Genomic DNA, 26,003 nt, shown 5'->3' on the forward strand with positions numbered 1-26,003 from the left:
AGGAATGTTTACTGTGCTTCCAGTAAAATGGACTGTGGGTTTAATATATTATTTGAATTCACAATTTCCTATTTTAATTTTCTTGTATCCATAAGCCATTCAAATAGTGAAAGCATTAAAAGTTTACATTTTCCAGGCCACCAAACAGAAACTGGCAAAGGTATCTCTCTCCATTTTTCTTGTCCTTATGTTTGTTAACTCTAGTAAATACTGAGGGCTGACCCTCAAGAGGCAAACACAGAGATCTTAAAAGAGACTCTTCTATCAAGTCTAATTATGTTTATGTAGAAGTTATAATTTTTTCCCTTTAGACCCTTGTCCATTTGGGACACAGTTTTTCTGTTAAAATACCATTTCAAAATTATTGTCCCTGTTGTTTTAATTTTAAGAACTTGGACTAAACCACCATTTTTCCTACTTAAGAGGTCTGGGATCACCTTAAATTCTGGACATCATGAGCATTCTGCAACTTTGAGAAACAAAACAAGTCTTCACTTTTACAAAGATACAGTTTTATCTAGTTTTTCATATTTTTTCTCAGAAACTGGAATTTTCTAATTCAGACTTGCAATATTTTACCAGAAAAATTTTCCGTTTATGGAAGTATAACAATTAATGATACTTATTATTAAGCCAATGATAAGGTTTCATGTAGAATATTTAAATGCAATAAAGGGCCCCAATTTTGTCACTTGCTTATGCAACTTTGATTTTAATTGAAAAAATAATTCAAGATAGGCTGATGTGATATTCATTATAAAGCTTCATTTGTAACAGTTCTGCATTTTGCTTCTGTATAGGTCAAACCTGTGGTATTCTGAATGTCACAGAAAATAGTATATATTGCAAGACACCCCCCAAACCTCCTATTCTCAAAACTGTATATCCAGGTAAGTTATCATAAGAGAGAATAACAATTTCTATGTTTGCAATAAAGGAATATTATTAACACATAGCATTAGTCAAAAAATATTATTTGAACTTTTTTAGAATTTGTGGTGAAAATTATAATAAATGTGAGTTTTAAATTATATTTTCTGTATTAGGAGACATTTGTATTAAAATAGCTGCATTAAAGCTGCATCTGTGGAGATAAACTCAGCCTGGTCTCCTGACACCCTACTAGAAGAGCATTTCTCTATTGATAGAGTATAATGGTACCTTTATTTCATAGTCTTTATGAAAATATTTAAAATGCCTTTTCCTGGTTGAAAAAAAAAGGCAGGGGTTAAATCCTTACTTTTTTAGAATGGTTTGAGAATGAAAACAAACCATGAAAGAAATGTCATTCGAAGTTCTTTTCAGACTTTCCCCTTGCAGTACATGGCCTTCCCAGCTACACAATTCCAGTGGAGTGCCTGCCAGTGTTTGAGTGGGGCATGTGTCTCTTATCCTGCGCACACATTGAAATCTATTTACAGTTGTGTCATTGTTGGTATTTGGAGCCTAATAAATTCTGTTTGCCAAACTCTTAAACTTCTTTGTTTCAAATATTTGAAAAAAGTCTCACCAGTTTAAAAAGATAATTTTGATATTTGTAATTGGTAACTTTAGAGAAAGTTGTACGTATCAGGAAATGCTGGTGCTATAGGAGGCTGATGTGTTCAGTCTTTTCTTCATTTGTAACATATCCAAATGCAGCTGAACAGAAGTAGTCATTATTTTCCAGATTCAGGCAGGCTTAAGGCTGCTGAAAGAAGGCATGAGCACAACAGTTTTGCATTTTAAGGAAAAAAGAAAAAGATGTGATAGCAAATTTCTGATTAAGAAAAACTTCATATGTACTGGCAAGTGTAGTTACGTTTTATTGAGAGTATTCTCTGATTCTATCCAAGACAGGATGAAATCTTAGCACAAAAGCAATGTTTAAAAAAGAAGAAAAAAACCCAGAAAAACAAATGCTAAGCAATATCTTAAAGCTAACAATCTATTTTCCTTGATTAATGGCTTTGTAAGCCATTTAGAATAAACAAGTCAAATATTTTGTAATCAAATGGTTTGGATTATGAAGTTTTGAGACTTCACTATATGAAGCAACATTAGTTATAGCATAAGTAACTAATTATTATGTATCATTATCTTTATGTAAAGTTCTATTTAGTGCCAGATATTTTACATATATAGCATATAAAATCCCCAATGGAAACCATTCAAATAATATTATTATTCACTTCTAACATGTGTGGTAATGGAGGCTCAGATAAATATAATAATAATAAATAAATTGTAGATTGCCCTAATTGCACTCTGTCCTCTGGGAACAAGTACATGTAGGGATACATATAATTCATTTAGTTTCACACATGATCTAAAAATGTTAATTGACATAGGACATCTATAATCACCACTCAAATATAAGGCCATTGAGACATTGCATCATGACTTTGATGAATGGCTTCTTTTGTTTCATTATATTTAGGTGGGAGAGGTCTAAAACTTGAGGTATGGAATAACAGCCGACCAGTACATCTTGAGGAGATACTTGGATATAATGAAAAAACGCCAGGGTATATGGGTGCCAGTTGGGTAGACTCAGCTTCCTATGCCTGGCCCATGGAACAAGATACATTTGTTGCACGCTTCAGTGGATTTTTGGTGGCTCCAGATTCTGATGTTTATAGATTCTACATCAAAGGTGATGACCGTTATGCCATTTATTTCAGCCAGACTGGACTTCCAGAAGATAAGGTAGGGAGACTGCAAAACACTACTTGATATTATAAAAATAGCGTGATGATCTTCGTATGTATCTCACTTATTCTAAGTAAAAAATCAATGAATATATTAAAGAATTTATGAGAAATGATTTCATGTGATCAGTTTCTTTGCTATTTTAACACATGATACAAATTTGTAGAAAACCCATAGCTTAAAAGAAAATTATGTCTCATGTGTAACTTTTCTCTGCAAAGGAAAATATGCATACACTTACTTTATACATTTGAAAGATTTCTTTTATTATGAAAGAATTATAGCCACAATAAAGGATACAGAAAAACAATGAAAAAGTTTCACTACTCTACATTTACTTGGTTATGAGATGGAAGTCTGTCTTTTCTTTTTAACCTCTATTTTCTTTTTTATATAAAGGATCATAAAAGATTAGTGTCATCTTTTGTCACATAGTATTAAATACAAAATTTGGTCATCATTTTTTAATGACTGAATAGTATGTTATTACATGGGCTTATTAAGTTAGTCAAATACCCTCCTACTAATAAATTAAAAACTTCCTTCTGATTTTTTATGACCACAATTAAAACTTTATTAGACATCTATAGTCATTAGTTTATTTTGTATTTTGTCATAGTACCTCAGGACAGGAGGGTTTCAAAGGATAGTTTCACAAGTGTGAAACTGACCAATCAAATCAAAATCATATTTTATGATGCAATTTATATGTCAAGATTTCTTCACAAATGGGTTTATATAACTTTAAATTGCTTTTGTAATTTATGAATTCCAGTTTACCATAATTTCTTGGCATTTTTACTCCAAAGATGACATTAGTGGGAAGCCCAAAGTCCTCTCTCTGTACTACGAAGAACCATTCAACAATCTTTGGTATCTTTCAGGGCTACCTCTAAATTTATAATTTGTATCAAATCTTTGAAAGTTCTCCACAGAGCAAAAGAATGATTAATAATAACACATTCTACCAGTATGTTTTCTCTTATTGTCCATTGCAGTGCTAATTATGGAAAGCCATGATCTGTGCAGTATACTCAGTAGAGTGGAATTGGTGTGAGTGAAGGGTAAAGTGATGAAGTGAGCTTGCATAATTTTTAAAAACTCTATGTTGTCAGGGATAACGGATCTTAGAAGAATAGCATCAGGATTACAATACTGATAAAAATAATTAGATGTTTAAAATATTAAAAATTGTCTTTTTATTCTCTGCTTTTCTGGGATAAGGTGAGGATTGCATATCATTCTGCCAATGCCAACAGTTATTTTTCCAGTCCAACGCAAAGATCAGATGATATTCATCTTCAGAAAGGAAAAGAGTAAGGTGTTTTTCTTGCCATAAAGTGATTGTTTGATATTTTAAAAATGTAAGCTCATATTTTAAAATCTTTTAATTTGTTTTCATTGGTGGGCATGATAGTTAATTGCTTGAATTTACAATTGGTCATTCTTTATAATTTTATTAAAGTTTGCTTCTATATCTTCAGGAATACTGACATTTAGCTAACCAGGTACATTTGAAATTTAATTTAACCTTGTTGCAGAAACTATAATTTTGTGAAATTTACTTAATCCTGATTTTCATTCTTTTCAGGACTTTTCATTCACTCCAATTCTCTAGTGTCTTTGTTCCAATGTCTGAGCACTTGAATGTTGCTAGGGAAAAAAATCACAAAATCCCATGAACTGGTAACACTTCTAATATATATTTATTATTTGCTGATTTATCCCAGGCCCTGGAACAGGCACTTGAAATCTAATACAAACAATATTAAATAAAATCCCTCCTCATAAGGAACATGAAATCTAGTATTGAAAGGTCAACTCCAGAAAGCAAATGAAAGTATTATTCAAATAGCAGATAATCACATTCAAAATGCTATTCAGGATTCCTAGAAAACAGGAAGATAAGAGACATGATATATTCAAAATGAGTATGTTCCATAGAGAACGTCAAAAGATGTGTTAATATCATTTTTTATTTACTATTTGTATGTGTTAGGTTTTTAAATTTTTTAAATTTGTTCCTTTTAGATATACATGCAGTAGAGTATATTTTGACATATTATACCTACATGGAATATAACTTATTTTAATTAAAATCTCATTCTTGTGGGTTGTACATAATGTGGAGTTTCACTGTTGGTGTATTCATGTATGAACATAGGAATGTTATATCAGATTTATTTATTCCACTCTTTCCTATTCCTTATTCCCTGCCCTTCCCTTTATTCCCCTTTGTCTAATCAGCTGAACTTCTACTCTTATCTTACCCCCATTGCTGTGTGTTAGAATCTACATATCAGAGAGAACACTTGACCTTTGGTTTGGGGGATTGGCTTATTTCACTTAGCATGATAGTCTCCAGATCCATCATTTACCAGCAAAAATCATGAGGTCATTTTTTTAAGGGCCAAGTAATTTCTGTTGTGCATATATACCACATTTTCTTTATCCATTCATCTGTTGATGGGCACCAAGGTTGGTTCTATAGCTTAGCTATTGTGAGTTGAGCTGCTATAAACATTGATGTGGCTGTGTCACTGTAGTATGCTTATTTTAACTGTAACTCCTTTGAATATATACCAAGGAATGGTATAAACAGGTCAAATAATGCTTCCAGTCTTAATTTTTGAGGAATCTCGATACTATTTTCCAGACTGCTTGCATCAATTTGCAATCCTACCAGCAACATATAAGTGTACCCTTTCCCCCACATGCTCACCAATATTATTTGTTGATTACTTTCTTTTTTTTTTTTTTTTTTTTTTTTTTTTTTTTTAAAAGCAGGAGGACAGAGAAAAGACACTTTTTTTTTTTTTTTTTAAAGAGAGAGTGAGAGAGATAGAGGTAGAGAGAGAGAATTTTTTTTTTTTAATATTTATTTTTTAGTATTTGGCGGACACAACATCTTTGTTTGTATGTGGTGCTGAGGATCGAACCCGGGCCGCACGCATGCCAGGCGAGCGCGCTACCGCTTGAGCCACATCCCCAGCCCCTGATTACATTCTTGATTGTTGCCCTTCTGACTGGAATGAGATAAAATCTCAATATAGTTTTAATTTCCATTTCTGTAATTTTTAGAGATGTTGAACAATTTTTCATGTTTGTTGACTGTTTGTATTTATTCTTCTGTGAAGTGCCTTTTCAATTCCTTTGCCCATTTATTGAGTAATTTGGGTTTTTTGGGTTAAACTTTTTGAGTTCTTTATATATCCTGGAGATTAATCCTCTGTCAGAGGTGCAAGTGACAAAGATTTTCTTTCATTCTGTGGGCTCTCTCTTCATGCTTTGGATTGTTTCATTTGCTGTGAAAAAGCTTTTTAGTTTGATAATGTTCCATTTATTGATTCTTGATTTTACTTCTTGAGCTTTAGAATTTTGTTGAGGAAGTCAGTTCCTAGGCCAACAAGATGAAGAGTTGGGCCTATGCATTCTTCTGGTACGTGTACAATTTCTGGTCTAATGCCTATGTCCTTGACCCACTTTCAGTTGAGTTTTGTGAAGGGTGAGAGATAGGGATTAAGTTTTATTCTACAACATATTTCCAGTTTTCCCAGAACCATTTTTTGAAGAGGCTATCTTTTCTCCAATGTATGTTTTTGGTGCCTTTGTCTAGTATGAGATAACTGTATTTATGTGGATTTGTCTCTGTGTCTTCTATTCTTTATCATTGGCCATCTTGCCTGCTTTGGTGCCAATACAATTGTATATTTGTTACTGTAACTCCGTAGTATAATTTAATGTCTGGTATTGTGATGCCTCCTGCCTCACTTTTCTTGCTAAAGATTGCTTTGGTTATTCTGAGCCTCCTGTTTTTCCAAATAAATTTTATGACTGCTTTTTCTATTTCTATGAAGAACAATATTGGAATTTAATGGGAATTGCATTAAATCTCAATAGCGCTTTGGGTAGTATGGCCGTTTTGACAATATTAATTCTGCCTATCCAAGAACATGGGAGGTCTTTCTATCTCCTAAGGTCTTCTTCAATTTCTTTCTTTAGTGTTCTGTAGTTTTCACTGTGGGTCTTTCACCTCTTCTATTAGATTGATTCCCAAGTATTTTGTTTTTTGAGGCTACTGTGAATGGGAGAATTTTCCTAATTTCTCTTTCAGCTGATTCATCATTGGTGTATAGGAATGCAATTGCTTTATGGGTATCAATTTTATATCCTGCTACTTTTCTGAGTTTGTTTATGAATTCTACAAGTTTTCTGGTGAAGTGTTTTGGGTCTTCGAAATATAGGATCATGATTTTGGCAAATAGGGATAGTTTGAGCTCTTCTTTTCCTATTTGTATCCTTAATTTTTTTCTATTGCCTACTTGCTCAGGCTACAGTTTCAAGGACTATGTTGAGTAGAAGTGATAAAATAGGGCATTCCTGTCTTATTCCAGTTTTTAGAGGATATGTTTTTTTCTCTGTGTAGAATGATGTTGACCTTGGTTTTAACATATGTATCTGTTCGGTTTTACTACATAGCAAACCACTCTAGCCTAAAGGCTTCAAATAATAAATGTTTATTATTTCACACAATTTTGTCATTGGCTGGACAGTTCATTTGTTCCTGGCCTGTTTAGTTTGGGATTGATGATCTAGGATGACCTAAATTCCATTTGTGCATCTCAGATGGCATGATTGGCACTGAGATATGGGGAGCATCTCATCCTACATGATTTCTTATATTCCAGGAGCTTAACCCAAGCTTGTCTTGTTCATGGATAGGTTCCCAACAATAATGATAGCAATTACTATCAAACACACACTTTTAAATATTTGTTTTTGTCACATTTGCTTCTATCCCATTGACCATAGCAAATGGTCAAGCATAGATTCAAGGGATGAAGAAATAGACTTTCATTTTCCCAGAGACTGTCCAAAGTCAGTTCATGTTTCCAGTTCATTCTGCAGATATCAGAATATCAGGTATCATTTCATCTAAGTACAGATCTTTTTGGTCAATTTTTTAAAGCATTTTAACTAGTGCATTATAGTGATACATAGTATTAAGGTTAATTTTGGCATAATTAAACATTCATGGAATTTAATTTGCTCTACTTTCAGTCACCAGTACTTCCTCTTTTCTACCTCTCCTTCTTTCCCCTAGTTCCCCTTCCTCTATTCTACTGGTCTTCCTTCTATTTATTTATAGTTTTTGTAAATTGTTGCTTTGCAGATATACATAAAGGTGGAATTCATTAGGACATATTCATATACCACATGTCATAATTTGGTCAATTTAATTCCACAGTTCCTCCCTTTTAGTGTCCTCCTCCCTCCCTATCTTTTCCTCTACCTTAGTGATCTCCTTCTATTTTCATGTATTTCTCCCCTACACTTTTCCCCTTTATTTGACTCTAGCTTCTGTATATGAAATAAAACATCCAATCTTTGACTTTCTGAGTATGGTTTATTTCACTTTGAATGATGTTCTCCAGTTCCATTGACTTTCCAGAAAATGCCATCATTTCATTTGTCTTATGGCAGAGTAAAACTCCATTGTGTATATATACCACATATTCTTTATTTGTTAATCTGCTGATGGGTACCTTGCCTGGTTCCATAACTTTGCTATCGTGAATTGTGTTGCTATAAACATTCATGAGTGTTTATCACTATAGGATTCAGATTTTCAGGTTTTAAAAAAAATTTAGTTCTTTTAAAATTTTAGTTTAGGATAAAACCAAGGAGTGGGATAATTGGATCATAGGGTGGCTCCATTCCTAGTCTTTCGAAAAATCTCCATACTGCTTTTCACAGTGGTTATACTAATTTGCAATTTCACCAACAATGTATGAGTATATATTTTCTCCCATATCCTTGCAAGCATTTATTATTAGTTGTATTCTTGATGATTGCCATTATAATTTGACTGAGGTAAAAATTTCTATATCGTTTTGATTTGCATTTCCTTGGTTGCTTGGGATACTGAACATTTTACATATTTGTCATCCATTCATATTTCTTCTTTTGAGAGGTGTCTATTTAGTTCTTTGCTGTACTTTGAATGCTATCTCAGTTACTAATTTTAAAAAAAATTAAATCCATAAGTTTCTCTTGGTATTTGTTATTCATTTGAAGAAAGAGAATACTATCTATTATGAGACTTTTGTGAAGATTAAATAATATATGCAAAATGTTTAGTTATTGTCTTACACATAGAAAGTGCCCAATTAACATTTTAAGCTCAAAGTAAGAATGCAGAATTTAATGCTTTCTTTAGGTCTGGCTCCTTAATTAGTTTTGGCTACTTGGAGTTTGAAGAGGTGGTGAACAGGTTCCTAAGGCAGCCAAGATCCTGATGTAATCCTCCAGTACCAATTCTATCAGGGGGAGTATCTAGGGCTTCATCATCCTAGATGAAAGATAAATGTCCCTCATTCAGCCTCCTACTGTGGATATTTATTCCTTGTATACAACAAGAATATCTGTTGGGTGATGTGATCTCATAATAGTGGCGTTTCTAGAGATTTAGATGAGGACACAGCAGTTTTGCATTCATCTCTAACAGCTAGTCAGTTAATGCCTTATTCTGGATAGAATTAGACAACCGGCAGGAGTTCTTTGGAGTCAAGAATTCCAAACATAAGGTATGAATCCCACCTGTCTTGTTAGAGGGCTGTAGTCAGTCTAACCAATAGAAATTTCCTGAGGCACTATTTTATTCCCCAAGATATAAATGGAGCTAACTTTCAGAAATGTGAGAGTGGAATTGGGACAAATACCTGAGATGATAAACTTATAGGGAGGAAAAGTTTTTTTGGTCTATAGTTTCAGAAGTTGCTAGTCCCTGTTTGGGAATGTGGTACATTATGGCAGGGAGTGAATGCAGGAAAAAGGCTGTTCACCTCATGGCCACAGGGATGGAGATATCTCTCTCTCTCTCTCTCTCTCTCTCTCTATATATATATATATATATATATATATATATATGTTTATATATATATTTATATTTATATATATATTTATATTTATATGTATATGTTTATATATATATTTATATATATATATATATATATATATAGAGAGAGAGAGAGAGAGAGAGAGAGAGAGAGAGAGAGAGAGGTGGATATGGGCGGTGGGGGAGGAAAAGGAAAGGAGCCAGAGTCACAGTATATACTTCATGGGAATACCACTAGGTCTCACATGCTTTAGATCCTACCATCTCCAATGGTGTCACAAGCTGGTGACCAAGTCTTTAACACATGGACCTTTAGGGAATATTTGAATTTGAATGGTATTTGCAAAGGCTTTCATCCTTGACACATACAACCACTTAGTTGCAAAATATATAATATGTCTAAGCCTGCTTGTCATTTTCTTGACTATATAAAAATATTTAACTTCTGTATGTCCTCTGTATTGTATTCCTAATAATTATTATCATAATCTACATTGATATTTTGTTTTAAGGTCCTTAAGGATAGGAGTTAGTATCTTCTTCAATCAATAGTCACTGACAAAGCTAAAAGAATTGGTCAGGAATGGAAACAATTCAGATATCTTATATAATTCATTATATTTTAAACAAACTGCTATGCAACTTTATATATTTTAATATATTATTCTATAAGTGTGGATTTTATACAATATAAATCATTTAATAGATTTTGTGGATGTTGATGTTTTATTCATTGAAAAAGAATTTCATGCCTAGTATTCTGGGGAAAAATATAATATTCATTAGTTATTTTATTTTCCAGATATTATATTGAAATCTTGCTGCAGGAGTATAGATTGAGTGCTTTTGTTGATGTTGGACTATACCAGTTTAGAAATGTCTATACTGAACAACAAACAGGAGATGCAATAAATGAAGAACAAGTTATCAAATCCCAGTCAACAATTATCCAGGAAGTACAGGTTTGCTGTGATGATAGATCCACTTTATCAAAAATAATTCTCAGTGGGGCTGGGGTTATGGCTCATAACCCCACTTGCCTCACACATGGGAGGCACTGGCCAGCGTTCAATCCTTAGCACCACATACAAATAAACAAACAAAATTTATTGTGTCCATGTATAACTAAAAAAATAAATAATAAATAAATAAATAAAATTCTTAGGGCTGTGGGTGATAGAGTGCTTGCCTAGTACATGAGGCCCTGGATTGAATTACTGATACCACAAAATATATGAAAATATCCAAAGCCAAAGGCTCCTTTTGCTTATTAATTTCAAGAGATAAGATGCTTTTTAGGAGAATGCAATTATCAACAATTACTGAGCTGTGGCTTGGAATATCTTTATTATAAAACCCGCTTTTACATAGTCTATAATATCATTTACTCATTTGCAGTAAAATGGAGTAATAAAGAGTCATTAAATAGCTGAATTATGATACTTTCAGAGTGTATTTTCCCATATATTAAAGATTTGTTTTTTCAAATTGGAAAATAGGTTATAACATTGGAAAACTGGGAAACAACTAATGCAACTAATGAAGTCCAGAAGATCACAGTGACCAGCCCATGTGTGGGAGCTAATTCATGTTCATTTCACCAATACAGATTGATCTATAACATGGAAAAAACTAGTAAGTTATAAATAATTAGGGTGATGTTGTTTCTTTTTACATATAGATGTAGCTACAAAGGATTTACTCTAAGTCTTGTGGTACTGTTTGGTAATTATCATTTTAATAATATGCTAGACAAAGGAGAAAAATAAATCATGAAGAAAAGCCTTCAGATTGGGATAGAAAATGACATAAATATACACAGCTTTATGGCATATACCATCATTTTTATAAGGATAATTATAAATACATATATCTAAATCCATATAAGGATTTTATGTTTCTGTGGCTCACAGGTATAAATTCAGAAAATAAAAATTAAATTTATCCTTACAATGATATAAACATATCTTTCAATTTCCCAAATTAAGAGATAGACCTATGATACACTAATTTGTTGGTTAATAATAGAAGATTTCTATATTTGATAATAAATTCTAAAAAAAATTCTTTTGCTATTTCTGTTAATTATTTCAACTGATAAATATTAATGAGTGCTCACTGTTTGCAAAATACATACTTCTTATTATGGGAATATTAAATAGTAAAATATGATCCCTGGTCTCAAAAATATCACAAACCAATTAAAAAGCCAAACTATTGAACAAATCAATTTCAGAGCTTAATTTCTCTAAGTGATAACTCACATGTTACAGAGTATGGCTGCTTTAAAAAAAGTACAAAACATACTTTGTCTGTTGTAAGCCAGAAAGATTTCAATTCATCTGCCTTTTTTTTTTCTTTTTTAATTCATCCAAAAGTCTTGTTACCTGCTGATGCTTCTGGCTTCCTAATGCAATCAGCTTTGAATGACCTCTGGTCTATAAAACCCGACACAGTTCAAGTAATAAGAAAAAGGAATCACCAGGGCTTTATCTACACAATAACCTTTGTATCAACTAGAGGTAAGCTTGTATTTCATTTTGTGCTTCTCCAGGAAATAAACGACACCCCGGGCAACTCTACTATGAAAGGTAAAAAAAAAAAAAAAAAAGTTCCATAAAATGATAGAGGAAAATAGATTCATAGCCTTGATCAATGCCAGGAGAAATGGAAATTAAATGGTACATTTTATTTCTATATTAATTTAAATTTTAGTTTTATTTCAAGAAATATACAACTCCAATGCAGGAGAAATACACTGTGTGCACTGCAAATGCATTCATTGATATAGTATCATACTTTTTACAATCAGTGAAAATATTAATTCTGAAAATAAAATTTAAGTAAATCCATATTATTCAGGAGACATTAGTCTGACCAAATCTTGCCTGAAGAAAGGATTATGTGGTCTAATTCACAAGGGAAACATTTCATATCAGACTCCTTGAAAATTGACAGAACTCATTAGAATATTAACATCCTTAAGGAGTCCTGCTGTTAAAAAAAAATCAATTCACCTGGGTTTAATGCAAAATTATTTGATCTCTCAACCTTTTAAGAATATTTTCAAGTAATAGCTTTTAACCTCATATTAATGTTTTATTTTATTTTTTAACGAGAGAGAGAGAGAGAGAGAATTTTAATATTTATTTATTTAGTTAGTTATTGGCGGACACAACATCTTTGTTTTGTATGTGGTGCTGAGTATCGAACCCGGGCCGCACGCATGCCAGGCAAGCGCGCTACCACTTGAGCCACATCCCCAGCCCTCATAGTAATGTTTTATACATGACATTTTTGGCAATATTGAGGTAGATATTCTGTCTTCAGTTAAAGTTAGTAAGCAATTTGGCTATTTGGTATGTCTAAGCTTATAAAGTAGGTCCCTGGGGTGTGTGTGTGTTTATTTTCCAATTCATGAAAGTAGAATGTTACCTCAATGTTTGTTTTATTTTATGAAATTGTTAATTTGATTGTTGAACGGGAGATGAAGAATTTTGTTTAATATGAATTGAAGCTCCAAAAATTTCAAAAAGTTAGTTGTTCAAAATACTATAAAAATGAGGATATAGCTACTCTTATTGATCTGTTTATAGATCAGAAACAAATTTTGAGGCTTCAGCAGTGACCTTAAAAAATATGGTACTAAAACCATGGCTGAATATATTGTCAGCCTTTACCCAATAAAGAAGATCAATGGGATTCAACTAATATAGTATCCTTCCAAAGAGGAGAAACCTCCAAGGACAAGGTCTTGTTTCTCTCAAAGTGACATTGTCTGACCAAGCCTCATAGGTCTGGGCTGGTTTTTGGAAATCAGCTTTTTGCCCTATTCATACATAAAGAAAATAGCCCAGTCAAGCCCTCTACATTAAAATAATGATATTGGCATAGAACTAAAATATTTTTTTGGAATATCCTCCTGCCCATTGATCTATACTGCATATCCCCAGTTGTATCCCTCTGTTTATCTTATAATATTTCTTCTTAAGTCATAAAGAACTTTGGTAGATACCACTTCACTGTTTTGCTATTTCTGCTATGAATAAATCTACTCAATTGCGGGGATCTGCTCTTCTTTTCCCCTATTCATCCTTATTTTGAATTAATGGGACTCCAAATAAAAACAATTTGGCATTATTTGAATGTCTGTTATAGATATTTGGTATGTTACTAATTAACTCTTAAAATTGTTTGGTACTTCATTTCAGGAGACTTTGATCTGCTTGGTTATGAAGTACTTGAAGGGAATAATGTCACACTGGATATTATAGAACAAACCAAAGGGAAACCCAGTTTGGAGACATTCACATTGAACTGGGATGGGATTGCCTCAGTGCCTCTTACTCCAGCGTCATCAGAAGTTGAAGTATGCTCCAGGAATATTCCTACCATGCATTTTCCCAGCACCATCTGGTGGTGTTCACCGAACCTTTATAGACAAATGAGAAAGAGACATTACTTCCAAAATTCACATAAATCATTTAGAATTTGATCAGCTTACTAAGATTTATATATCATGAACATTTTTGTCTAAGGGGACACAGAGACAATTGAGCACAAAGTCTGCACCCTTTTTCTGGACAAAGTATCTCAAAGTTATTAGAACCTTGTTTTGCTTTTGAGTACAGGCTCTCTGTCCCTCTACCCATGCCAGCATTCATCTTCATCCAAAATCCAACTGGTCATCACATAAAAGTCAGAAAATCCTTGAGAGATGTAGTATAGTAAAAAAACTTAATAATGAAGTTTAAATCTCTTGTTATTTTATTACATAGAAAATTATCTAAATGTCAATCTTCTATAAAGAAATGTTTAAGGAGTAGTAATATATTCTCCTACTTGGCATGGTGGGTTGGACACAATCCATAGTGAGGGGAGAATGGAGGAGACATCACAAAGATAGAGGGAAGGAAAAGGGAGTCCTTGGGTTTGTATCAACAGGACTTAATATACCTGCATGTGGGGAAGCTCTCCTTAGAGAAAGAATGTTATGGTTACTGAATTTTGACAACTACCTTCCTGTATTTAAATCATAATTTGTTTGATGATTAGACATTATACATTATCTCAAGCCCCTAATCCTTTGTTGTTATTGTTGTTGTTTTGTGTGTGTGTGTGTGTGTGTGTGTATGGGAGTGCTGGACATCAAACCCAAAGCCCTACTCAGTTAGGCAAGCACTTTACCACTGAGCCACATCTCCAGTCTCGAGTCCTTAATTCTCTCTCAATATTTTTTTTTTGGAATTAGGGATTGAACCCACAGGTGCTTAACCACTGAGTAACACCTTTAGTCCATTTTTATTTTTTATTTTGAGACTGGTTTTGCAGAGTTGCTAGGACTTCACTAAATTGCTGAAGCTGGTATCGAATTTGCAATCCTCTTGTCTCAGCCTCCCAAGCTGCTGGGATCACAATCGAGGGCTACCCTGCCTGGCTCGGGCCCTCATTTCTAAACAATAATTATTTTTGTGCTTTGCCAGATCAACAGATGTAGAGATGATAAGGGACTCATGAATGTACCAATTCCTTTATATTATTATTTTTTATTATTTATTATTATTATTTATTATTTTTAAATATTTATTATTATTATTTTTAATTATTTATTATTTTTAAATAATTTATTTATTATTTTTAAATAATCTGAAATATAGACTTATAGTACATGCATCTCCTCTTTTGAAAAATGGATTGCATTAGAGTATATAGTTTGGTTAATTTTGAGATATTTGGGGAAGTCTTTTATTCAGAATCTGTTTAATTATTGATTTAAGTTTTCTTTCTAATTCTCTTTAAAACATTTAACTTATAACCATGCTAATAGTAGCCAGTCCGATATAACTATTTTATTCTAAAATAAAACTTTGAAAAATTATTGGACACTAAAATACACATTAACTTAAAATTATTTTGATAATTATCCCATAATTATGGCTAACATAGGAATTATAAAAACATTGTTAGAACTAATTAGTAGAACTACTAATGTTCTAAGACTTCATGAAAAAGAAGTTATTACAGCACATATTGTTAATTTAGTTTCAGGCAGCAGTGGAAGAAATGGTTAGCACTAAATGTCCGCCACAAATTGCACATTTTGAAGAAGGATTTGTTGTGAAATACTTCAGAGACTATGAAACTGATTTTGACCTGGTATGAAATATTTCATTAACCTTGAAATTGATCAAATAAGTATTCATATAAATATTGGGGCTTTATTATTTCCTTTTTGAACTAGCATTGATTCTGTTATTATTCAAAGTCAAATTGTAAAAACAATTTTGTTACAGATTTATTGGTAAGGCCTATCCTAGCATCTTCTTACATGATAAAATAATTCATTTGTGAAAGCTTCATTTACATCCCACAAATTTGCTAATTTTGCTCACTTTCTGTTGGTTAAATTTACTTAACCAACAGAAAGTGAGCAAAATTAGCATGTCAGGTAGATATGCACTTGTTCCAAGTGAATATTTTAAGAATAAAAAGGAAATAGTCAAATTATTTAATTTATAACACTCAAGAAGTAACTGTGAATTCTTAAAAATATATATCATATTATACTTTGTAAGAGCAGATGTATTAGTGAGGAAAAATAGGAAAACCTTTCTATTTAATGGGAAACCTGCTCACCTTAATAAACACATGTACATCTGAATTTGTTACTAGAGGCCCTGAGGGCCGCAGAAGTAATTAATATTCACTCCTTTCCTACTGCATCTCCCATCACCATCCCAACACTCCTTTCTTTGCTCAACCCAGCTTTACCTACCTATATTTTCCAATACCAGGCTCTTACCTATCTACCTCTGCTTTTTGTATGTATTTTACTCTCCTTCTGAAGCCCCCCTGGCTCTTTTTTCCAATTGAACAACTCCTCATGACTTTGGTCTTAACTCATTTGTAACTTGCTCTGAGTCAGTTTTCTTGATCCCTTCATGTGGGCTTGATGCCTCTGTTCAGCCTTCATTGTATAATCCTTGATTCCTTTGTTCTAAACCAATGGCTCCTGTATATAGGAATATTGTCTTCATCACTTAAATTTTGAAAGTGATTAAACAAAATTAAATTTTAAAAATTAAACAAAAAGCAAACAAAAACCTGCCATATAGTAAACACTGAACACACAATCATAGAAGGAATGAATAAATATCCTTGACCGGTTCATAATATAAAAAGGACTTGAGAAATAATTAAATACAAATACAAGGTTATGGGTCAGAGGGGAGCTTTAGAACTTCCAGGAAAGGAGAGAATATTTCAAGTTTGAGTCATTTGAGAAACAGTATTGAACTTTGAACAATTGTTTGGGTATGGTGGGAGAAAATCAAGAAACAAATCATGTTTTCATTTGAAATGTTGTTTTTATAGGAACGTATTAATAGAGGGCAGAAGACAGCTGAAACTGATGCTTACTGTGGTCGTTATTCCCTGAAAAATCCAGCTGTTCTTTTTGACTCGACAGATGTTAAGCCAAACAGATTACCATATGGAAACATTTTATTATTTCCTTATAATCAGGTATGCTCAACAAAATGATATGCTAATTGAATCTGAAATTCACCTTGGTAATAAAATTTCATGAAATTATGTCATGTTGAACAGGCACTGTGGCTCACATTCTGGGTGCTTTAGTGATTCCTCTTCTGGCAATTCTAAAAAGAAAAAAAAAACGTGTGTGTGTGTGTGTGTGTGTGTGTGTGTCTATATATCATATATTCTTCTTTATCTCATAATCTTAGAAGACATGATTTGCACATAGTTCGAATACTAAAATAATTAAAATGTATAATATCCTCCATTTTTCTTAATTAATTAGGAAGAAACAAAATGGATAGCCATTATAAGCTGATCTTGAGTGTTTAGTTGGGGAAACACGAAAGAAAATCATGAATTGAAGAGATGGCCATTTTAGGATAAATATTTTAAAACCAATAAGCATAACTTTTTGCTTTTTCTTGTTTTTAAAATTCTCAAATATGTTCAGGTGCGGTGGCGCACACCTGTAATCCTAGTGGCTTGGGAGGCTGAGGCAAGAGGATCATGGGTTCAAAGCCAGCCTCAGCAAGAGCCAGGCACTAAGCAACTCACTGAGATTCTGTCTCTAAGTAAAATATGAAATAGAGCTGAGGATGTGACTCAGTGGTTGAGTGTCCTTGAGTTCAATCCCCAGTACCCCTCCACGCCCACCCCCACTCCCTGCCCCAAATTCTCAAATGTGGCAAAAAGTCCAATGTTCTAAGTTCTTAAAATATCTGGCATGCTTAAGGAGTTTGGGACCATTAAAACAAGTTTTTAATTACTATTTTACTTTCATCTCTATCTCTTAATTCATATCCTGATTAATCTGTCTGAATATTTACCTCTCTTCTCTCTTCATCTGCAATGACTTTTAAGTTTAGTGAACAATTTAGTTAATAGATAGCTCACCTCCACAGGGAATGAACTGTTCCCATTTTTAAAGGAAATCATATCTAAGAAAACAATAAAGAATTAATCATTAGTTGTTAGGTCACTTTGACTCCATTTCCTTGTTTATAAAATCTTCCCCAATTATTCTCCTACAGCTACTAGCTGAAATTAATCTTGCCTTTCTCTGTATAGTATATATGGAAAAGGTTCAACAAATATTTATTTAATTGTATTGGGTTAATTTGAATTGTTACAAAACAATTTAATGGGAAGATATGCTAACTTTTACCATTTTTTTATATAGTTATGTTTAGCATACAAAGGATTCCTGAAAAATTGTATTGGTCTAAAATTTCAGTACCAAGACAATGGCAAGATTACTAGAAGTGCTGATATACAATTTACATATTACTTTGCTTATGGAAACAAGTAAGTTGTACTATGAATTTTGAAAAACTTAAGTTTTACTATAATATATGTTTATATGTTTTTACAAAGATAAATTCCTTTCTTGTTTTATTTGGAGAGAGGGGAAATCTTGAGCACATGGATCTAAATTAGAACATTTCTAGTCTGTACAAGTGCTTCCTAACAGAAATAGATTAGAAATGTATAGATTAAGAAAATAAAAAGTGGCCTAGTATCATCATCATCATCACATATGACCATTTGAAAAACAAGGCAAGGTAGTCATGGTAACACATGCCTGTAATCCCAGTAACTCTGGAGATGCAGGAAGGAGGATTGCAAGTTCTAGGCCAGCTGCAGCAACTTTGCAAAACCCTGTCTCAAAATTTTTAAAAGGGTTGGGAATTTAGTGCAGTGGTAAAGAACACTGATCAATACCCAGTAATTAAAAAATACAAAATGATAGTAAACTTTAGAATTTAAATCATATATTAAATCCAGTATGTTCTCAGCTAATGGAAAACAGTAGAAACAGATTAGCTTAGCTTATCAGAATTTTGTTACTGGACTTCAATCACCAGGGGCAAAAAGTGCTTGCTATGTGGTAGTAGAGAAAATAGAATGTTTTGATGAATATATAAGATAAAGGGAGAAAAGGTATTTTGAAGTAATGCTTACTTTGCCAAAAGTTAAACATGTAGAACTTCAAATAAGGAATTATAAAGGAAGTATCTGAATGAGTCTAGACAATACTTTTAAATGACTACAATTGTCATAACTCAAGCACAGTTAGTTCTGTATAATTATGCTTTGAGTCTTTAAAAATAGTTATAGCTTGAAATTAATGTAAATCCTGACTATATTTCTATCTGCAATGTATGAAAAAATCCATTTATAGTAGAAATAACAATGAAAAGACACACACTCTGTATTTTAGAAAATACTTCTCATAAATGTTAGATATGTTGTTTGAAGTATGACTTACATAAAGCTGAATTCATTCAAAGTGCACAGTTCTGTGAGTTTTAAGAAATGTATACACTCATGCAACTACCTCTGTGCTCTGTAAAATATTAGCATGCTATTATATCATATCCTGTATTAGAAATGGAAAAATAGGATATTAGAATCAACTATTTTAGTTAAAAATGTCAGCTATAACAGTAAATTCAGTCCAGTGTTGAGAAGCAAAACTGGAACTTGACAGTACTTTCAGAAGAGCTCACTGGAGTAGCATTGTGTGGAATTTTTTTTTGCTATGCCATCACCTCCTTGTGGGTTATTATAAGATAAAAATCATAGCTTTAACTGAATGAAACATTCTTAAACTCTACCTTTCCTCAAATATATGTACACTTCCTCAGGCTGCTTGTATCCTGCTTATTATACTCTAAGATATAAAATTCTACCCATTTGATTAATAAAATTTATGTTAAATTCAAAAAAATAAAAATAAAAAATAAAATAAAATATTAACTATTTTGTGTCTTGTTTTTTGTTAAAGTTCTCTATACCAATGTATGCCCTTTACCTACTGTTATAGAATGTTATTTTACATTTCTGTATCTACTACCAAGGCTTATAAATAAAAGAAAACCTGAAGTTGTTTGTAATATTAAAGCTTTTACTACCAATGTACGTTTCTGCTGGTATTTCTTGTTTGCCTACTTTTTTTGTGCTAATGAGTATGTTTGATTAACATCTTGGTGGAGGGGCTTTTACTCTTTAAAAAGTTTAATGACTTTTGCAATGTATTTTTATTACTAATTTGTACATTGATTTAATTATTTCAGTTGGACTTACACTTGCATAGATCTTCTGGATCTCATACAAACCAAATATGATGGAACAGATTTTTCTCTTCAAAGGATTAGTTTGCAGAAAGCATCAGAATCACAGTTCTTCTATGTGGATGTAGTATACATTGGACAGACATCTACAATCTCAACATTGGTTGGTATGTTCTATCATTTTATATCTACAGTTGTCTTCTAAATGTGTCATATAATAAAATTCTACTGTGGATATTGTTCTTATGTTCTGTATAGACCGGAATATTAATCTTTGAATATTCATGATTCATTCTTTTACCTCCATAGTATTATAATTTAGGGACTGAGAGTGTTGTTCAGTGGTTGAGTGCTTTCTTAGCATGCACAAGGCCCTGGGTTTGAACGCTAGCACCAAATATATGTATATATATATATATATATATATATATATATATATTACATATAATATATATTACATATAATATATATATACACATACATATTACATATATAATGAAATGAAATAAAATAAATAATATTATGATTTTACTTTATTTTTAATGGAAAGGGCAAGATGATTTGTCCTTTTGTAAGAATAAATTCATTCTTAATATAAACTTTCTCATTATAGCAAGATTAGCCGTATAGTCCTGAATTTTGTTTGTTAATAAATATACTTTCTCATTAAAGCAAGAATTTGTTTTATAGTGCTGATTTTGCTTATCAAAAAATACACCATGGCAAACATTTTCATTTTGTTTGTTTTATCTTTGAGAAACCAACTATCAGGAGGGACAGTCATTCCTAAAATTCACCTATTGACACTGACATTATTAGCTAAAAATGAAAAAGTTATTTTTGATAGTCTTAACATTGTGGGCTTAATCCTGTTATTAAACTCATACGTATGAGATATGATAATAAAAATAAAAATAAAACACTACAATGTATTTCCCATTTACTTTATTTATTTACATTCTTTAGAAATGCCAAAGAGAAGACTTCCAGCATTAGCAAATAAAGGTATATTTTTAAAGCACTTTCAGGTGAATCAGAGCAAAATTAATGGATCAACTATAACAATCCAATATTTTATTACCATGACTTCATATAATTGCAGTCATAATATACCCCTGATGGCTGTAAACTTTGGACAGGTAAGCCTAGAATTTTATAAGTTACTATTTTCAACTTAATGATCATTTCTTTTAATGTAATTAATTTAAAATTTTTTGAAAATTGCTGATATTTAGATTGAATATCTTTTGATAAGGCAATTATTTTAAGACAAATTATTTATAAACTTGTTTTACTTGAGCAAGAACATGGACTTTAAGCATGAAAAAATATTCAGAAAATATTCATGGGTAAAGAAAACAGGGTAAATATCCTTAAGAATCAAAATTAGTCAGATTTAAGCAGAAATTTCATATTGACTTACAAGGAAAAGTCAAGGTCTCTTCCATAATTCCAAAATAATTTGCATAGGTTTTGAACTGCTTGGATGATTTATAAGATCAGTATTAAAAACTACAAATGTGATAAGCATTTTAAAGTTTAATTTCCTGTAAAAATACATGATAAGTTAATATTATTTCCTACAACAAATTAAAAACAAGTAAATAAGCTCAAGATTAAAGTTTAAATTATTAACTCTTGTAATTAGAGAGTCACAGAAAACTTTAACTTACCAACTTTATGATTAAAGATAATGAAAAACTATCAGTATTCTCCAAAATTGCCTTTACCCCATGCTGGCTCAATGTTTTAGTCTTCATAGCTTCCAGATAAATGTCTTGTAAATGTTTTCTAGTGTTTTACTCTTAGCTCTATTACAAAATGTGCTAACTCAGGGCTTTGTGTTCTCAAATATCTATGTCAACAGTCTCCCAGTTTTCAAGATTACTCATAAAACTGATAATTGGTGATTGTTATGTGTAAGTTTTAGCTATAATTGAAGATTTAGTTGGATAATATGGGATTTAATTTTTGTGTTCTTTTTAAAAATATAGAAATGAAAGATAAATGCAATAATATGCACACAGGTTTAATGTACAGATCCATGAATTGTTTTTAAAACTTTACTTTTGAGATAATTGTAGAGTCATATTCAGTTGTAAGAAATAATATAAACACATACCTATAACCTTCACCTATTACTCCCCATCATGGTAACTTCTTGTAAAATATAATGTGACAACTAGGAAATACGCATTGATACAATCCACTAATCAACCTTATTTAGATTTTATCAGCTTTTCATACACTTATTTGCGTGTGTGTGTGTGCAGTTCTGTGCAATCCTATCACAAGTGTAGATGCATATGACTACTACCAACACTTCCATTATAAGCATTCTTGTGCTACCCTTTTAGCCACCAGCAATGTATGAGTGATCCATTTTGTAAGCATTTGGTGTTATCACTACATATATATTTTTTCATTTTAGCCATTCTTATAAGTTATTTTGGTTTTAAGTTGTCTTCCCCAATGGCTAATGATAAACATGTTTTTATGGGTTTATCTACTGCTCATATATTTTTTTTTTCTGGTGTAACCAAATGACCTGACAAGAACAACTTTAGGGAAGAAAAATTTCATTTAGGGGCTCACAGTTTCAGAGGTCTTGATCCATAGACAGCCTGATACATTCCTCAGGTGAGGCTGAACATCATAGTGGAAGAGTATGGCAGAGGGAAGCAGCTCACATGATGATCAGAAAGCAGAGAGCTCCACTGTACAAACAAAATATATACCCCCGCTCCCCGAAAGCATGCCTCCAGTGACCCGCCTCCTCCAGCCTCATCCTACCTGCCTTCAGTTACCACTCAGTTAATACCATCAGAGGAACAATTCACTGATTGGGTTAAGGCTCTCATAGCCCAATCATTTCACCTCTGAATATTCTTGCATTGTCTCCCACATGACCTTTTGGGATACACCTAATATCTAAACAATAACCTCATATATCATATATAAAATGTCTTCTTATATCTTTTGCCCATTTTCTAATCAGGTTGTCTATTCCATATTGTTGAGTTTTTAAAAGTCTTTTTATATCCTAGATTCAGGTTCCTTGTCAGATATGTGATTAACAAAAATTTTGTCCCAGACCATACTTTGTCTTCTCATCTTCAAAGTCTTTCATAGTGGAAAAATTGTTAGTTTTGATAGAATCCAATTTACCATTGTGACAATTGTTTTTCTCTTATGAATGGTGCCTTTGGTTTCAAGTCTTAAACATTTTTTTTCTAAAAGTTTTATAGATTTGCATTTTACACTTAAGGCCATGATTCATTTGAATTTTTATATAAGATATGATTTTAGGACCAGGTTTATTGTTCTACCTGTGGCTCCAGTTGCTCTGGCACCATTTATTGAAAATATAACTTTTCTCCATTTAATTACCTTTGTACTTTTATGAAAAATCAGTAGGCCATATTTGTGTGGGTTTACTTCTGGGGTATCTATTCTATTCTATTTTCTACATGTTGATCCTTCTGCCAGTACCACACTATCTTGATCATTCTGTTATATTTTCTACATGTTGATCTTTCTGCCAATACCACACTGTCTTGATCACTATAGCTATATAGTAAGCCTTAACATCTAGTAGAAAGAATTCTCTCAGTTTATTCTTCTTGTGTGACAGTACTTATGCAATTCTAGTTCCTATGCCTTTTGGTACACATTTTAGAATAACACTGATTATGTCTACACAAAATCTTGCTGGCTTTTTGATACTCATTGCCTTAAGCCGATATATTGTTTTAATAAGAATTGGCATCTTAATTATGTTGAGTATTCCATCTCATGAACAGAGTATGTCTTTTCATTGATTTAGGTTCCAATATGTTGTACAAAAAAGAAAAATCAGCATATTTAGGATAGGACTTATTTATTACTTTAACCAGAATTTTTCAATTTTCAGATCAGATCTACAACATGTTTTGTTAGATATGTATATATTTCATTTTTCTGGAAGCAATTTTAAGTGGTATATTTTAAATTTTGGTTTTCACATGTTCATCATTTGTACTTAGAAATATAATTCTTTTGTGCATTGATGTTGTATCCTGAAATTTGCTGAACTCAATGAATTTTTACCAAATAAATACACTCATAACAACCATTCAGATCAAGGTAAAGGAAGTCATTAGTTTCCTGAGAGATTTCTTTTTATCTCCTCCTTGTCATTAGATTACAAATCCCTTACACCCAGATAACCATTTTTTCACTTTTACCACCATTAAATACTTTTGCCTATTTTTAAACTTTATATCAATGACTCATAACAATGCAATCTTTTAGGGCTAGGGATATAACTCAGTTGGTAGACTGCTTGTCTCACATGCACAAGGCCCTGGGTTTAATTCCCAGCACCACACACACACACACAAAAAAAAAAAAAAAAAAAAAAGAATGCAATCTTTTGTATCTAGCTTCCTTTAGCCAATATTGAGAGATTCATTTGTTACATTTAGCTACAGTTATTTTTGTTTTTCATTATTGTACATTATTCCATGGAATAAACATACCGCCATTTATCTGTTGTGTTAATGGTCTTTTGCACTATATTCAGTTTAGGGTCATTGTGAATAAAGTTGATGTAAACATTCTTCCATATGTCATCTGGCACTTATGTTTATCTACTTGTGCATCATTTTTAATTCCATAAGATTGACAGATAACTGAAGGACTGAAAGTGGAGAGAACACGATTAAGGTTATAATCTAAGAATCTCTATAAAGTGTTGCTTCTGAGAATTGATTGGTACTCAGTATTTAAAAAGTCACCAGTAAGACTAGACCAGTCCCTCTACTACCATATTCTTCTTTATATTGTTTATCAAGTCCCCATATGCTATTTCTTCAGAATGGTTTTTAGTTTTCTGATAACCAAGATTGCATCTCCTGCTTCTTTTCTGTCCATAGTCATGAGCTTTGTACATTGAACAGAATGTATGCTCGATAAATATTTGTTCCTTGAGTGATGGAGGGTACATTCTGAATTAATGAGGTATTACTGTGGTTCCAGTTGATTGCTACACAAACGACTGAGTTGACTTTGGCCTCATTATTATAGCTGTGTATGCACAGCCTGTATTGATTTATGTGACTCTCTCTAACGTTCTGAAAAATCCTGAATACTTGAAGCTCATTTATGCCATGTCACAAGATTGTACCATAGTAAAAGAGAAATCATGTTAACCATTGTTTGGTTTGATCATTTTATCAATATTTGTTTTGGAAATTAGGTAATCACAAATGAGACAGAGAATGAGTCTGTTTACAGAGGAAAAAATTGGCCAGGGAAGTCAAAGATTCATATTCAAAGAATTCAAGAAGCTTCTCCACCTATAAGTGGCACCTTTGACATTTATGCTTACGGACATGTTCTCAAAGGTATATGAGGAATGTTCAGAACATTGATATATACACATACAAATATATAGTCTACAAAATGTTAAATGTTATTTCATTTGAGAATTGCTACTTATTGCTATTTTTACATTGAAGTAGTGTGTGTGTTTATGTATGACATACCATATTTGGCCAATCATTAACCAATCATAACCAAACATAATAATTTTTGTTTAAAATTCTTCTGTTACTAGATTAGAAAAGAGTTCACCCACCCAAAGCCACTGTTATTTGTAATGATTCTTTTTTTTTTTTTTTTTTTTTTTGGTAGTGGGAATTGAACCCGGGGCACTTAACCACTGAACCACATCCCCAGCCCTTATTTATGTTTTATTTAGACACAGGGTCTTGATAAATTGCTTAGGGCTGTGCTAAGTTTCTGAGGCTGGCTTTGAA

General features: G+C 32.2%; 1 protein-coding gene across 1 annotated transcript in view; it reads left to right on the top strand.

The window, feature by feature from the left end:
* Pkhd1l1 (PKHD1 like 1) overlaps nucleotides 1-26,003 on the top strand; it is a 147,724-nt gene that overhangs the window by 26,914 nt on the left and 94,807 nt on the right. Inside the window, exons 12-24 of the mRNA XM_046464638.2 lie at nucleotides 801-890; nucleotides 2,420-2,688; nucleotides 3,916-4,007; nucleotides 10,392-10,551; nucleotides 11,089-11,224; nucleotides 11,968-12,111; nucleotides 13,801-13,958; nucleotides 15,632-15,745; nucleotides 16,964-17,113; nucleotides 18,309-18,433; nucleotides 20,206-20,369; nucleotides 21,169-21,341; nucleotides 25,442-25,589. Of these exons, the coding sequence (XP_046320594.1) occupies nucleotides 801-890; nucleotides 2,420-2,688; nucleotides 3,916-4,007; nucleotides 10,392-10,551; nucleotides 11,089-11,224; nucleotides 11,968-12,111; nucleotides 13,801-13,958; nucleotides 15,632-15,745; nucleotides 16,964-17,113; nucleotides 18,309-18,433; nucleotides 20,206-20,369; nucleotides 21,169-21,341; nucleotides 25,442-25,589 (1,923 nt within the window). The remainder of the gene's footprint in view (nucleotides 1-800; nucleotides 891-2,419; nucleotides 2,689-3,915; nucleotides 4,008-10,391; nucleotides 10,552-11,088; nucleotides 11,225-11,967; nucleotides 12,112-13,800; nucleotides 13,959-15,631; nucleotides 15,746-16,963; nucleotides 17,114-18,308; nucleotides 18,434-20,205; nucleotides 20,370-21,168; nucleotides 21,342-25,441; nucleotides 25,590-26,003) is intronic.

Source organism: Marmota monax, unplaced genomic scaffold, assembly GCF_021218885.2.
Source record: "Marmota monax isolate L192 unplaced genomic scaffold, Marmota_monax_Labrador192_F-V1.1 WCK01_AAM20220418_F8-fsc00003, whole genome shotgun sequence".
NCBI classification, from domain to species: Eukaryota; Metazoa; Chordata; class Mammalia; order Rodentia; family Sciuridae; genus Marmota; species Marmota monax.